Source organism: Schistocerca cancellata, chromosome 7 (assembly GCF_023864275.1).
Source record: "Schistocerca cancellata isolate TAMUIC-IGC-003103 chromosome 7, iqSchCanc2.1, whole genome shotgun sequence".
Classification (NCBI taxonomy): domain Eukaryota; kingdom Metazoa; phylum Arthropoda; class Insecta; order Orthoptera; family Acrididae; genus Schistocerca; species Schistocerca cancellata.
The window spans coordinates 67,223,877-67,239,880 of record NC_064632.1 but is presented as its reverse complement, the minus strand read 5'-3'; the positions used below and the strand labels follow the sequence as shown (position 1 = coordinate 67,239,880).

The window sequence follows — 16,004 nt, the reverse complement described above, 5'->3', positions numbered from 1 at the left end:
TCGATATGTGGTGTTACAGAAGAATGCTAAAGATTAGATGGGTAGATCTACATCTACATCTACATGATTACTCTGCAACTCACATTTAAGTGCTTGGCAGAGGGTTCATCGAACCACAATCATACTATCTCTCTACCATTCCACTCCCGAACAGCGCGCGGGAAAAACGAACACCTAAACCTTTCTGTTCGAGCTCTGATTTCTCTTATTTTTATTTTGATGATCATTCCTACCTATGTTGGTTGGCCTCATGTAACTAATGAGGAGGTATTGAATAGAATTGGGGAGAAGAGGAGTTTGTGGCACAACTTGACTAGAAGAAGGGATCGATTGGTAGGACACATTCTGAGTCATCAAGGGATCACCAATTTAGTATTGGAGGGCAGTGTGGAGGGTAAAAATCGTAGAGGGAGACCAAGAGATAAATACACTAAGCAGATTCAGAGGGATGTAGGTTGCAGTAGGTAGTGGGAGATGAAGAAGCTTGCACAGGATAGAGTATGATAGAGAGCTGCATCAAACCTGTCTCAGGACTGAAAATCACAACAACAACAACAACAACAACAGTCCTCCTCTACTCTTTCCACTCAGAAAAGATGCAAATGGTATTTTATCAGGCCACGAGTACAAATGAGGTTTTATTTCTGTCATGATGCTCTAGCATGTCCTAGATTTCTGGTAATATATACAAGGTTTAACAAAGTGATTGCTGACATAGATGGAGGAGTTGTAGATGATGCCTTGAGAAAGCAAATGAGGACAGGAACTCAAATCTGGAAATGATACTACAAAGTTATAAGCTCTAATGACTGTCTCAAAGCAACCCCTCTGACAGCTAATACAAGACTGTATGCTGACGAACTGGAAGTGAAATTCTCTCAAATGGGCCTGACAGTGTTCATGATGTTATTTGGTGCTGAATGTTACTGCACCTGTCATGACACCATACAGCATACAAATTCATTTTTCCTGCTGAAGGGGGAGCTCAGTGGCAGGCATTGGCTCCTATAATTTTGACACTCTCTAGCACCACTGGATGATGTTTCCAAAAATAGATCTGCACCCTCAATTTGGTCCTCAAATCACCCTGTACAGCCTCTCAAATCTTGCCCACATCATTTTGTTACACCACAGCAATTACAGCACACTGTCTGCAAAGATCAAGCTCCATAAAACTTCATCTTAAAGAGTTTTCATCAGTTCAAGATACAGAAAGTTGGAATCCTACCCTAAAGCACATCCTTTGGAATTCTATGAGCATCTTGTAGCTCTTTTGATTTTACCATGCACCACACAAAGTATTAAAACAGAACCAGAAAACTACCTCTTCTATAATGCAGGAGATGAGAGAATGTGACTGACCACACAGGGACGTACTCCAACAATGATCTCAAGAGCTCAGTACGTGGACAATGACCATTGTTATTTCATATGGCTGCTCAATAATTCTTCTCAACAGTTGGAGGTGACATATCCTCTGATCATATAAATTTTGCCTGGAGAACTAAATTATTAATTTATCAAAAAACTTGTTGTTGTTGTGGTCTTCAGTCCTAAGACTGGTTTGATGCAGCTCTCCATGCTACTCTATCCTATGCAAGCTTCTTCATCTCCCAGTACCTACTGCAACCTACATCCTTCTGAATCTGTTTAGTGTATTCATCTCTTGGTCTCCCTCTACGATTTTTACACTGCACGCTGCCTTCCAATACTAAATTGGTGATCCCTTGATGCCTCAGCACATGTCCTACCAACCGATCCCTGCTTCTAGTCAAGTTGTGCCACAAGCTCCTCTTCTCCCCAATTCTATTCAATACCTCTTCATTAGTTACGTGACCAACCCATCTAATCTTCAGCATTTTTCTGTAGCACCACATTTCGAAAGCTTCTATTCTCTTCTTGTCTAAACTATTTATCGTCCATGTTTCACTTGCATACATGGCTACACTACACACAAATACTTTCAGAAACAACTACCTGACATTTAAATCTATACTCGATGTTAACAAATTTTTCGTCTTCAGAAACACTTTCCTTGCCATTGCCAGTCTACATTTTATATCCTCTCTACTTCGACCATCATCAGTTATTTTGCTCTCCAAATAGCAAAACTCCTTTACTACTTTAAGTGTCTCATTTCCTAATCTAATTCCCTCAGCGTCACCTGACTTAATTCGACTACATTCCATTATCCTCGTTTTGCTTTTTTGATGTTCATCTAATACCCTCCTTTCATGACACTGTCCATTCCATTCAACTGCTCTTACAGATCCTTTGCTGTCTCTGACAGAATTACAATGTCATCAGCAAACCTCAAAGTTTTTATTTCTTCTCCATGGATTGTAATTCCTACTCCGAATTTTTCTTTTCTTTCCTTTACTACTTGCTCAATATACAGATTGAATAACATCATGGATAGGCTACAACCCTGTCTCACTCCCTTACCAATCACTGCTTCCCTTTCATGTCCCTGGACTCTTATAACTGCCATCTGGTTTCTGTACAAATTGTAAATAGCCTTTTGTTCCCTGTATTTTACCCCTGCCACCTTCAGAATTTGAAAGAGAGTATTCCAGTCAACATTGTCAAAAGCTTTCTCTAAGTCTACAAATCCTAGAAACGTAGGTTTGCCTTTCCTTAATCTAGCTTCTAAGATAAGTCATAGGGTCAGTATTGCCTCACATGTTCCAATATTTCTACGGAATCCAAACTGATCTTCCCCGAGGTCACCTTCAACCAGTTTTTCCATTCGTCTCTAAAAAATTTGCGTTAGTATTTTGCATCCGTGACTTATTAAACTGATTGTTCGGTAACTTTCACATCTGTCAGCACCTGCTTTCTTTGGGATTGGAATTATTAAATTCTTCTTGAAGTCTGAGGGTATTTCGCCTGTCTCATACATCTTGCTCACCAGATGGTAGAGTTTTGTCAGGACTGGCTCTCCCAAGGCCATCAGTAGTTCTAATGGAATGTTGTCTACTTCCGGTGCCTTGTTTCGACTCAGGTCTTTCACTGCTCTGTCAAACTCTTCACGCAGTATCGTATCTCCCATTTAATCTTCATCTACATCCTCTTCCATTTCCATAATATTGTCCTCTGGTACATTGCCCTTGTATAGACCCTCTATATACTCCTTCCACCTTCCTGCTTTCCCTTCTTTGCTTAGAACTGGGTTTCCATCTGAGCTCTTGATATTCATACAAGTGGTTCTCTTTTCTCCAAAGGTCTCTTTAATTTTCCTGTAGGCAGTATCTATCTTACCCCTACTGAGATAAGCCTCTACATCCTTGCATTTGTCCTCTAGCCACCCCTGCTTAGCCGTTTTGCACTTCCTGTCGATTCATTTTTGAGACGTTTGTATTCCTTTTTGCCTGCTTCATTTACTGCATTTTTATATTTTCTCCTTTCATCAATTAAATTCAATATTTCTTCTGTTACCCAAGGATTTCTACTAGCCCTCGTCTTTTTACTTACTAGATCATCTGCTGCCTTCACTACTTCATCTCTCAAAGCTACCCATTCTTCTTCTACTGTATTTCTTTCCCCCATTCCTGTCAATTGTTCCCTTATGCTCTCCCTGAAACCCTGTACAACCTCTGGTTTAGTCAGTTTATCCAGGTCCCATCTCCTTAAATTCCCACCTTTTTTGCAGTTTCTTCAGTTTTAATCTACAGTTCATAACCAATAGATTGTGGTCAGAGTCCACATCTGCCCCTGGAAATGCCTTACAATTTAAAACCTGGTTCCTAAATCTCTGTCTTACCATTATATAATCTATCTGAAACCTGTCAGTATCTCCAGGCTTCTTCCATGTGTACAATCAAAAAACTTAATGATACACAAAAAAGGAAATGGGGCTTCATGGCTACCAATTTTTCATAGACAAGGAAAGCAACACATTTTTCTTCAAATCTTAGTGCTATCTGCTGGTACTTGATAAAAAGTTTATTTTTGTGATTTTTCTGTTTGTTTTGATGTTATGCTGTCACAGTTAAAAACATATTGAAAATATCTGATCTAAAATATATTTCATTTACTTAATTTGAGTCCTTTTTACAAATAGGTGTACAACCTATACATATTGTGTCCTTAGAAGTGTCACATACATTCCTATAGTAACCCATTTTGATGTAACGCAACGTGATTCCAATAGAAAATTGCAAATATTTTCTTGAGAAACAGCTGGTTCCACAGGTTGCCATTAGATCTTATCCATGGTTTCAATGCTGGCCAACCATTACACACTAAATAACATCTTTTCAAGTACAATAAACCTTCAAACCCAACTTCTGAAGCTTATTGATTCATGCATAACAGTTTATAGTACCAATATGTTTCAAAAAGCTGCACACAAAAATGTAACTTTTCAGGTGGTTGTATCTCTGGTTCTATTTATCACAGAGATAAAGGATCAAGTGTTTTCAGTAGCCTTGGCCTAGTAACCATTTGTATACCTATCGGAAGAATAGCATACTCTAGCTATTCTACAGTACCAGGTAAAATTTAAACATTACACACCTCTCCAGCCCAAGCAAACTGAGCAAATCAGTTGGTTCTTCCCTGTTAAATGTGGTCTAGGGTGGGCCTCAGATGGCTTATAAAAGCACCATTTGTTTATAGGTGCTTCCTGAGAAAATCTCGAAAAACCACTATATTTGGGTACCAATACTAACTGTGGGGATGCCACTTCTATAATTTCTGTTCATGGCAAATTGTCAAAATTTTTTCCATACATTCTTCAGATGACATTCTCAGAGAACCTAGAATGTCATTATATGTTGCTGAGATCCAGAGATTTGAATTTACCATACTTACACACATAAAATACGTGTGTAATATCCAGTCTGAGGCACAAATGTATTTTCCCATAATGTAGTGAACATATGGCAAGGTTTCTGGGGTCATCACAAGGGTTCTGAGGTCACCAAGCTATGTTTCTGGTCACTATCTTTTCATCAATATAACTTTACGATGCACTGTCTCAGTATAATGGGTACTCCATACCTATACATGCTGTGTTACTAGAAATTCTTCGACAGTGTCACCTGGCAGCATTAAGCACCTTATAAAAAATTATTGTCTTATAAAATTCTTTGTACTCGCAAATCAAACATCGCGTTTTTTTGTAAGCTGTAGGTATAACCTAAAAAGTCTTGAATTTTTATGTAAAGTAGTGTAAAGTGGACTTGTGTTGTATTAACCTTATATTATGCATTCTATTTTGTTGTTTATGTGTTGAAGTATGTAAATGCATCACAGGATTCATTCTGTTTAAGCAGCACACCCTGCTGTAACAGGGAAAAGAAAGGAGCAAGCAAAAAAGGAGTGAATATGCTCCTCTTTAAAAGGCTCTGACAGAAAAGTGGGACACCAGCTGCCTCCGTCATCATTTCACCTTCCTCACCAAAGTTTTGGCTTGCCTTTTTTGTGCAGAAAGAGAGAGAGTAATGGTGGAGATACAGTGCCAGTGGGAGAGGAAGAGAGAGGAGACAGTGATGGTGGGAGGGAGAAGATAGCAGTGAATGAGAAACAGAGATGGATGGAGACAACAGTAGTGAAAAGTGAGACACAGGAGATAGTGATAGTCAGTGAGAGACAATGGCAGTAAAAGAGGAAGAGAGATGGATAGAAATACAAGCAGTGGGAGCAAGAGGAGAGAGAGGAGGCAGTGGGAGCAAAAGAGAAAGGATACAGTGGAAAAAAAGAGAGAGATGAGTGGAGACTATACATAGCCATGGGGGCGTGGTGGTGCGGGCAACGACCCCCCTCCCCTCCTCTGCAGACTATTAGTCAAATTTTAGGATGAACAAATTTACCCACTTTCCCCCATCCCCTATACCCACATGCTAAAGTTTCCTGGTCTATGGGTCAAAACCCCAAGCAAACCATCATCAAGGACATGTGCAGAGAGGAAACAATGGGGGCAGAAGAGAAAGGCAGCAGACTATATGCAAGAAAGAAAGAGGCAGTTGCAATGGCAGGGAAAAAGAATGGGCCAAAGAAACAGCATTGGGACAGAGACACAGTGGTAGTGGCAGCAAAGGAAACAGTGCTAAGGAAGAGTGAAGGAAAGGAATGAAGACAGTGACAGTGGGAGACACAGACAGAAGAAAGTGTCAATGGGAGAAAAATAAGACAGTAACAGAGATACATATATAGACAGTGGCACCGAGAGGGAAATGCTGAGCATAAAGGCTTAACTACAGAAGAGAGATTGGGTAAAAGGATTTAGAACGTTCTATGTTAAAAGAGCACAAATATGTTTGCATGACAATTTTTTTTGTGAGGGAAGCTGAATGAGGATTAAGGCAGCTGGTCTCCATTTTTCATCACAGTATTTTAAAGAGGAGCATATTTGGATTTTCAGTGCTCCAGCAGGAACATTCTTCAGGTGGTTAATTAATATGACTAGGTAAGTCTCCCTGCTTGTGAATATTATGCAACATTATGATATATCATAACCACACAAATAATGTATTTTATGGTAAAGTGTCTCCTTCAGTATCTGTCTACATTTTAATATAAATTATATTAATGCGTTTTCTGAACACATTACTGGAGTAAAATATTGGGTTCATATTCATTACAGAAATGAGAATCCTGTCACAAAAAGCAGTACCTAAACAGGAGTCATGCGATGAAAAGCAGATCCTTCGAACAATTACGGTCTCAGACACAGAAGCCGTGTTAGGCAATGTGAGGATAAAACACATTATAAAAGAATGAAGGACCAAAAAATACTCATGTTTCAGAAGTAGTTAGCTCCAATTTATCATGTATAAATAACAGAAAAATAAACAAATTTATAGCTCTTACCTTCGGTGTATACATATGCACTATTCCTGCTTTAGCACCTTCTAATGTTAATCCTCTTATGAAGAAGATTGTAAGGACTATATATGGGAACAGGGAAGTGAAATAGACAACCTGGAACATAATAACATCTCATATTTGTAATAGTCTAATTAAATACTTATTTACTACAAATTAAATATGAAATAGCATTACTGTTGTTTGACATTTTGTTACTCACATACATTTTAAGCCATCCCTTAACACACAAAACATTTTTTTAAAAAACATTGAGATACATTAACAACCCAATAGCACAATTCCATTTATTAAAAACAAGAAATAGTCATTATTTTTTAAATAAGAGTCTTCTAAAATTGTTTTAAATAGAACTGAAATACAAAATTAGTACCTTCCCAGAAGATTGAATGCCTTTCATGACTATGCAGAAGACTATGGTCCAGGCCAATAGGAGGAGGACTACAATCCACCATTTCAGGCCCTGTGGGTCATCAATCGCTGGTGATGCGTCAAGTGTTGTTCGGTACCAGAAATAAGCTGTCTCAGAGGATTTTGCACACTCAGCAATTTCTGTGCCATTGATTACAGGACAGGATGCCCAGGGCAAAGGACTCTGTAAATCAAGATATTATTATGGTATTTGTTAAAACTATTATAATTTACAATTGAACTGAATGGCCCATAAAAGGTGGAATCACAGAGTCCTGGTAGTCAACAGAATTGACTATGGTAACACACAACATTCTCAGAATCATGCATTACAGAATAACTGCTCTCAGTACCACAATGAATAAAATGAAATTCAAGGTTTGTTTATGCTACAGAAATACTAAAGTACACAGCAAGATTCAATGCTGTTTCCCTTTTAATTGGACATGATCTGCCATTGTGCTCATGCGGTTATGAGATCAACAAAAGGCTTGCATGAAAATTTTGTTATTCACAGGCTCTCTTTTGTATTACAAAATGCAAGAAACTGAAAGGGAAGAGAAGAGTTTCAAATAAAAAACTATGTACATCCTAAACACTTTTCCTACGAAATGCTCTAACTATACTCCAGCACAACAAAATAATGATTCTGGACATAAAGATGGATGTAAGTTTCAGTAGCATTAAAATGTATACTGATAATTTCCAAAAGAATCTTAGTAATATAAGATCAAACATCTTCCCAAAGTACCTTCTCATGAACTCAGGTACAGCAGAACATATTCGTACCATAAAGACTGCAAAGACTAAATTAGACTGATAACATCATGCACAAAGGATTCTAAGCAATTATTATTATTATTATTATTATTATTATTGTTATTATTTTATTATTATCTGATAATAGCAGAATGAATTTCCACTCTGCATTGATGTGAAACTTCCTGGCAGCTTAGGTAGATTAAAACTCTGTGACCAGGACTTGAACTCAGAACTGTTGCCTTTCTGAGTTTGAGTCTCAGTCTGGCACACAGTTTTAATCCAACAGGGAGTTTCATACATTATTCCAGTGCCTTGAAAATTACTTTATACTAGCCATCAGATCACTGCCCTCTAAACACTAGTAATGCAAGTTGAACAGCACTGATAATTCTACAAGTAAATTAATAAATTATAGTTTACTTTTAATTCTTTTTAAAAGGACCAAGCACGAGATTCCCTCATAAAAATTCTCTCCTACGGTTACCATGTTTGGGTGCAAGAGGAATGGCAAGGTAAGTGTGCCCACTGATAATCCTGGCATCTAGTGGATGCATTTAATACACACTAATTAAGGCTGTTGCTTTTATTTTGGTAACAACTCATGTGACAAATGGTAGTGATACAACAAGGGAGATAAATTTTGTATAAATTGAGAATATAGATAATTAGAATCTTATATGTTATTTCATACAACAGCTTTTAATGTAGAGCAAATATTGTGAATAGGTAACAGAAAAATTAGAAGTGATCACAATAGCTGCACAGTAGTATAGATGCAAATGTCTCATAACCATAGACTATACCCGCTGTCCCGACAGTAACGTTAGAAATCACACTCTCCACTGAAAACTAAAATTACTTACAATCTTTTATCTGTTAGAGCCCGGTTCTCAAATAGCTATTAATTTTGAGTAGACCAGTCAACATACCACTGAGTGTTGTGTGGAATTAGTATTTGATATTGTCTTAATGTAAAAATTTAAGCTCACAGAACCTGCAAAATTATAGGCCAATCTTTAACATAGGTTTGCCACAGAATTCTTGAACATATTTATGGTTTCAATATAATAAATTTTCTTTAGATGTGAAAGCTTCTGTCCACAAATCAGCATCATTCATGCAAAACTCAGCTTGCCATTTTCTTGCAGAATATCTTCCAAACCATGGATGAAGGGCAATGGGGAGGTTCGATACTCTACATTTCCGGAAAGCATTTGGCATGGTGACCCTCTCCACACTGTTAATGAAGATACAAGCATGTGGAACAGGTTTCCAGATATTTGAGTGGCTTGAAGACTCCTTAAGTAATAGGATCCAGTATGTTTTCCTCAACAGCGAGTGTTCAACAGGGACAAGAGTATCAAAAGAGGTGCACCAAGGAAGTGTGATAGGACTATCCTTGTTCTCTACATACACAAATGATCTGAAGGACAAGGTGAACAGCAACCTGCAGTTGTTCACTGATGATGCTGTAGTATACAGGAAAGTATTGTCATTGAGTGATCGCAGGAGGGGACAAGATGACTTTGACAAAATTTCTAGTTGGTGTGATGAATGGCAGATTCCTCTAAAAGCAGAAAAATGTAAGTTAATGCAGATGAGCACCAAAATCAATCCCATAACATTTGAATAAAGCTTTAGTAGTGTGTTGCTTGTCACAGTCACACTGATTAAATATTTAGGCATAATATTACAAAGTTATATGAAATAGAAAAAGCACTTAAGGACACTAATAGGAAAGACGAATGGTTGACTCCGGTTTATTGTGAGAGTTTTAGGAAAGTATGGTTCATCTGTAAAGGAGACCCAATACAGAGCACTAGTGGAACTCATTCTTAAGTATTGCTTGTTTGATCAACTTGCGAGTATTATGGAGATTTGGGATCCTCACCTGAGTGGGCTATAGAAAGACATTGAAGCAGTTCAGAGGTGGGCAGCTAGATTTGTTACCAGTAGGTTCAGTCAACATGTATCTATTATGAAGATGCTTCATGGATTCAAATGGGAATTCTTGGGGATAATACAACATTCTTTGTTATTGGGACAATTCAGAGAACCGGCATTTGAATTCGACTGCAGAACAATTCTACTGCTGCCAATGTGCAGCATATAAGGACCATGGAAATATGTTAAGAGAAATTGGAGCTTGCATGGAGGCATATAAACAGCCATTTTCCCTCATTATATCTGTGACTGGAACAGGAAAGAGAATGAGTAGTAGTGGAACAAGGTACCCTCTGCCATGCACCATACAGTGGCTTGAAGATGTAGATAAAGTATTTGTTACCTCTTAAAAGGACACACTGGTCACTTTGGGCTCTACATATTGTGTAAAAGTAGTACCAGATGTCCGTGTGACCCTCCCCATGACAAATGTCAGAGGGAAATCTTCACAATCTGTTAGCTCTAATGGATCTAATAATCGATGGCTTCAACTGCATGTGACATATTTTAACAGGCTTGTGGACACTTTTCATTGCCCTGTTGATGCCATTACCAAGACCTGAGAAGGTGTTACTCATGTGACATCTCATGGGTCTTTTCACCCAGTCTGTTTATTTGAGTTACCTAATAAACTAGACAGGGCACATAGAATATTACAGTATTCTATTCTAAAGGGCAACTTTGTAAATGTCATCAGAGTACCTAATCTTCAAAAATGATAAGATTATTTTTCATAATTGATATGATCACCTCATGTCATGGATCTTGGACATTTATCAAAGTAACATCTACATCTTCCTCTATGCTCTGCAAACCACTATGAAGTGCATGGTAGTGGGTACTTCCCCCCTTATTAGAGCTCCTCCCCATTCCATTCACATGCCTCATACTTCTCTTGATATAAGAAAGTTAGTTATGGACTACCCCAAGGTTCAGTGCTGGCACCTAAATTGTTCCTGATATTTAAAAATGACTAACCAACCTGTTTAACATAAACTGATACTGTATGTCTTGTTCATTATACAAGTCTCTTTATCACAGCTCAAAATTAAGCTGTCGCACACAAAAATAGAAATAACAACAAAAGAAGCAAGTAAATGATTTAGGGATAACTGATTATTTATGAATGAGAAATAAAAACATTATTGATAAATTTCAGCCACAAATTAAATAATGTAAAGCACAATAAAATTGTGAAGTTAGGCAAGAAGAAGCTATTACAAACTCTGAATAAAATTTTTTTGGGAATTTGGCTAGATTAATATCTAGAGTGGGATAAACATACAGAACTGCTCAAAATGTTAAGTAAATTTAGAATGCTACAAAATGTAAATTTAGAATGCTACAAAACTACTGCAGTGAACAAATAGTAATGGTCCCTATTTTGAATTTATGCATAGACTATTGTGATATGGTCCCTTATTTTGGGACAATTCAAGTCTGGCAAAACAGTGATATGGTCTCTTATTTTGGGACAATTCAAGTCTGGCAAAACACTCACTCACTCACTCACTCACTATTCAAGAATGAGCAACAAGAATAATAAAAGGTGCTGCAGCTTGGGAGCCATGTAGGGAAATCCTTAAGGAACTTAAAATTATGTCTTTTCCATCTATTTATATCTATGAAAGTATCTGCTTTTTGAAACCTCACCCCCAGTTTTCTTCTATAAACAGTGCATTCCATGACTGCAACAATACATACTAATTATTTTCATATAGAACTACATAATTTTTCCCGAGGGCAGCAGATTTACCGTATGGTTAGACATGTTCTGAGGCATCAAGGGATCACCAATTTAGTATTGGAGGGCAGCGTGGAGGGTAAAAATCGTAGAGGGAGACCAAGAGATAAATACACTAAAGAGATTCAGAAGGATGTAGGTTGCACTAGGTACTGGGAGATGAAGCAGCTTGCACAGGATAGAGTAGCATGGAGAGTTGCATCAAACCAGTCTCTGGGCTGAAGACCACAACAACTACAGAACTACATAAGAAATCCCAGTATCATATATCATCCCAAAATTCTTTATAGTGCTCTTCTAAAGTTGTCCAGTTTTAAAAAGGAGCTTAAAAATGTTAATAAGTGGAAATTTTTAGTGTTAGTGGATACATGGATTCTCAGAATGTCAGTACATCTGTCTCATAATTCAAGTTACACGCAGCCACGTGTCACTGGGCTGATGTACAGAGTTACTAAAGAAGTTGGGTGTTCATAACTAACAGTGCTATTATCAAGTGCTGCTTATGGCAATGTCACTGACATGATATGAGATAGTGTTCAGTATAATTTGCCCCAACAGTACACAATATTAAATTAATCGTTTCTTGAAACTTCCTGGGAGATTAAAACTTTGTGCCAGACTGACACTCAAACTCGTAATCTTCGTCTTTCATGGGTAAGTGCTCTAGCAACTGAGGTACCCAAGCACATCTCACGGCCTGTCCTCACAGCTTTACTTCCACCAGTTCCTCATCTACTACCATCGGCAGAGACATGGCTTAGCAACAGCCTGGGGAATTTTTCCAGAATGAATTTTTAATCTGCAGCAGAGTGTGCACTGATATGAAACTTCCTGTTGGATTAAAACTGTGTGCCAGACTGAGACTCAACAGTTCTGAGTTCAAGTCCTGGTCACAGAGTTTTAATCTGCCTAATCTGCCAGGAAGTTTCATATCAGTGTATACTACAATGCAGAGTGGAAATTCATTCTGCTAACTGTTTCTTGTTTCTACCCAATTATTGAATTGTTACCATATAAACTTTAATGTGTTTGGTTCATAAACTTAAGATTTGTTCTTAGGCACTATTACATAAGGTAATTTTATTAATTTTTTTCAGCATCGAAACATGACAAATCTCATATCATTGCATATGATAAATTGGATGGTCAAAAAATAATAATAAAATAATAATAATAATAATAATAATAATAATAATAATAATAATAATAATTGCTTAGAATCTTCTGTGCGTGCTGTAATCAGTCTAATTTAGTCATTGCAGTCCTTATGGTAGGAATTTGTAGGCAAGTTACACAGCCCTAGATTCCTCACGTCTTTAAGTGTCTGCCAGTTCAATTTTTCCAGTATCTCCCCGAGTCAAACAAATCTGTGTCCATTCATGATGCTCTTCACTGTATATATCTATTTGGTATGCAGACCCACACATTTGTGCAATTATTTAGGATGAGTTGTACAAGTATTTTATAAGGAATCATCTTTGTAAATGGATTGCATTTTCCTAGCATCCCAAGGATGAACCAAAGTGTACTACCTGCTTTATCTATGATTAAGACTTTGTGATTGTTTCATTTCATCCTACAAATCATTACAGTCAGGTATTTATATGAGTCAATCAGTTACGATTGTGAGTCAGTTATATTGTAGTCACGGGATACTATGTTCTTCGCTTTGATAAGCACACAATTTCACATTGCTGGGTGTTTAAAGTACATTGGCATCTTTGCACTACCCTTAAATCTTATTGAGATCTAACTGAATATTTGTGCAGATTTTTCCAGATAGTCATTCACTGCAGATAACAGCATCATCTGCAAAACATCTGAGGTTTCTGTTAACATTGTCTGTCGGCTCATTAACATACAATTCAAACAGTGAGGGTCTCAAGACACTTTTCTGGGATGCACCTGAGGTTACTTCCACATCTGTAAATCTCTCTCCACCCAAGGTAACAAGCTTCTCCTTCCCTACCAAGAAATCATCAGTCCAATCACAAATTCTGTTTGATACACCATATGATCATATGTTTGATTGGTGTGGCACTGAGCCAAAAGTGATTTAGAAGTCAATAAATACTGCATCTGCCTGATTGCTTTGAGCCTTGGTTTAAAGGATGTCATGTGAGCACAGTGCAGCTGGGTCTGGCACATCCAATGTTTTCAGAATCAGTGCTGGTGGAGGTCATTTGGTTCAATATATTTCATTATATTTGAGCTTGGATTATGTTCTAAGATTCTACAATACATGGATGTAAATGGTTCCAGGCAGTAGTTTTTGTGGATCATTTCTAGTACCATTCTTCTAGGTAAGTGTGCCCTGTACCTTCTTCCAACAACTGCACATAGCTTTTAGTTTGAGGGATCCACAGCATATTAAGGTTAAAGAGAGAGGCTAACTCAGCTGCAAATTCTGTGTAGAACCTCACAGAGACTCCATCAGCCCCGTAACTTTTGTGTGTTTTAGCAATTTCAACTATTTCTCAATCCCTCTGACATTAATATCAACAACACTCATCTTTGCAGTGGTGCAACAGTTACATTGGTGCAGTATTTCTGAATCTTCTTTGTAGATAAACATATGAATTGAGGTCTTTTGACAAGGCTCTATTATGGCAGTAATCGAAGGGTTCATGCATTGCTCTTTCAACATCAAAATGTGTTTCATTCAGCGTATCTCTGTCTATAGTCGTATGCTTTGTTTTACACATATTGAACACTAGTCACTGCTTCTTGAGAAATTCCTTTACAGAGCCTGTTACTACAGAGGTACATCCCATCATGAGCTGTTCTACTAGGTACATATCTATCCAATACTTGGTCAAATATACAAGGGTAGTTTGGAAAGTTCTTGGAATCACCATGGAGGTCAGCACTAGTGCAACGAGTTGTTCACGTGATATTCATTGGACTATTGCCTGTAAACACGTGCCACATCAGTGCTCTTGGAAGAGAGCTGTGGCAGTGGTGTGGCTCTGTTGTTGTTCCCGCATAATGATTTGCGAAGATGGAAAAAAATCGAGATTCGAGCAGTGATTAAGTACTTCGTAAAGAAAGGCATGAAAGCAAAGGACAATCATGTCAATTACCAGAATACACTGGGGGACTCTGCTCCTTCATATTCAACTGTTGCCAAGTGGACAAATGAATTTAAATTTGGTCAGGAGAGCTTAGATGATGATCCACACAGTTGTCAGCCAAGATGTGTCACTACTCCAGAAATAATTGCAAAAGTGCACAAAATGGTCATGAAGGACCGCCGATTGAAAGTGCATGAAACTGCTCATGCTTACCAGATGTCATCCAGAAGGGTATATCACATTTTAACTGAAGAATTAGAAATGAAAATATTATATGCAAGATGGGTGCCATGACTCTTGATGCTGGATCAAAAACACATGAGAATGGACATATCGGAACAATGTTTGGCCCATTTTAGGAGAAATGAACAAGATTTTTTGCAATGATTTCTGACCAATGAAGAAACTTGTGTGCACTGCTATACTCCAGAGACAAAACAACAATCAAAGCAGTGGAAACATGCTGATTCTCCACCACCAAAGAAAGCAAAGACAATTCCTTTGGCAGGAAAGGTCATGGCATCAGTTTCTGTTTGTAGATTATCTCCCCACTGAGGAAAAAATTACTGTAGAATACTATGCTAACCTCCTGGGCAAGGAAGAAAGTCATCTTCCATCAAGACAATGCACGCCCACACACACGTGCCATCGCCATGGCAAAATTAAACGAACTAAGGTATGAATTGTTGCCACACCCACTTTATTCACCTGATATGGCTCCGTCAGACTTCCATGTCTTCCCAAAACTGAAAATTTTTGTTGGGGATGAAGATTCATTTCAAACGAATAACTGATAGCCAGAGTTGACAACTATTTTGCAGACCTGGAGGAAACTCATTTTCGAGATGGGATCAAAGCACTGGAACATCGTTGGACCAAGTGCATTAACCTACAGGGAGACTACATTGAAAAATAAAAAAGCATCAGTGATGTAAGTACTTTTTTTCTATCCCATTCCGAGAACTTTTCAAACCATCCTCGTACTTCTAAACTCGAGACACAGTTCCTTACATGCTCCTGCCAGAGCTAAATGCTTGTGTTCCTCCTAGATATAAGGCATTACTGCTGGCTCATCTATTTTTGTAAACAATAAAATTAATTTTTTTAGTTACTGTTCATGCTTTGTTAATCATGTTGCTACAGATGCATCATGGTCACTGATACCCATTTCATTGTGAACATCCTCCCTCAAAGGGAGCAAGTCTGTCTGTTGCTGTAATAAGTGGACTTACAAACAA

The 16,004-nt window shown here is 37.9% G+C and overlaps 1 protein-coding gene across 1 annotated transcript in view; it reads right to left on the bottom strand.

The window, feature by feature from the left end:
- Positions 1-16,004, bottom strand: part of LOC126092647 (sodium-dependent neutral amino acid transporter B(0)AT3) — a 98,031-nt gene that overhangs the window by 32,663 nt on the left and 49,364 nt on the right. The window contains exons 3-4 of the mRNA XM_049908369.1: positions 7,205-7,426; positions 6,817-6,927 (exon numbers count right to left, since the gene is read on the bottom strand). Of these exons, the coding sequence (XP_049764326.1) occupies positions 6,817-6,927; positions 7,205-7,426 (333 nt within the window). The remainder of the gene's footprint in view (positions 1-6,816; positions 6,928-7,204; positions 7,427-16,004) is intronic.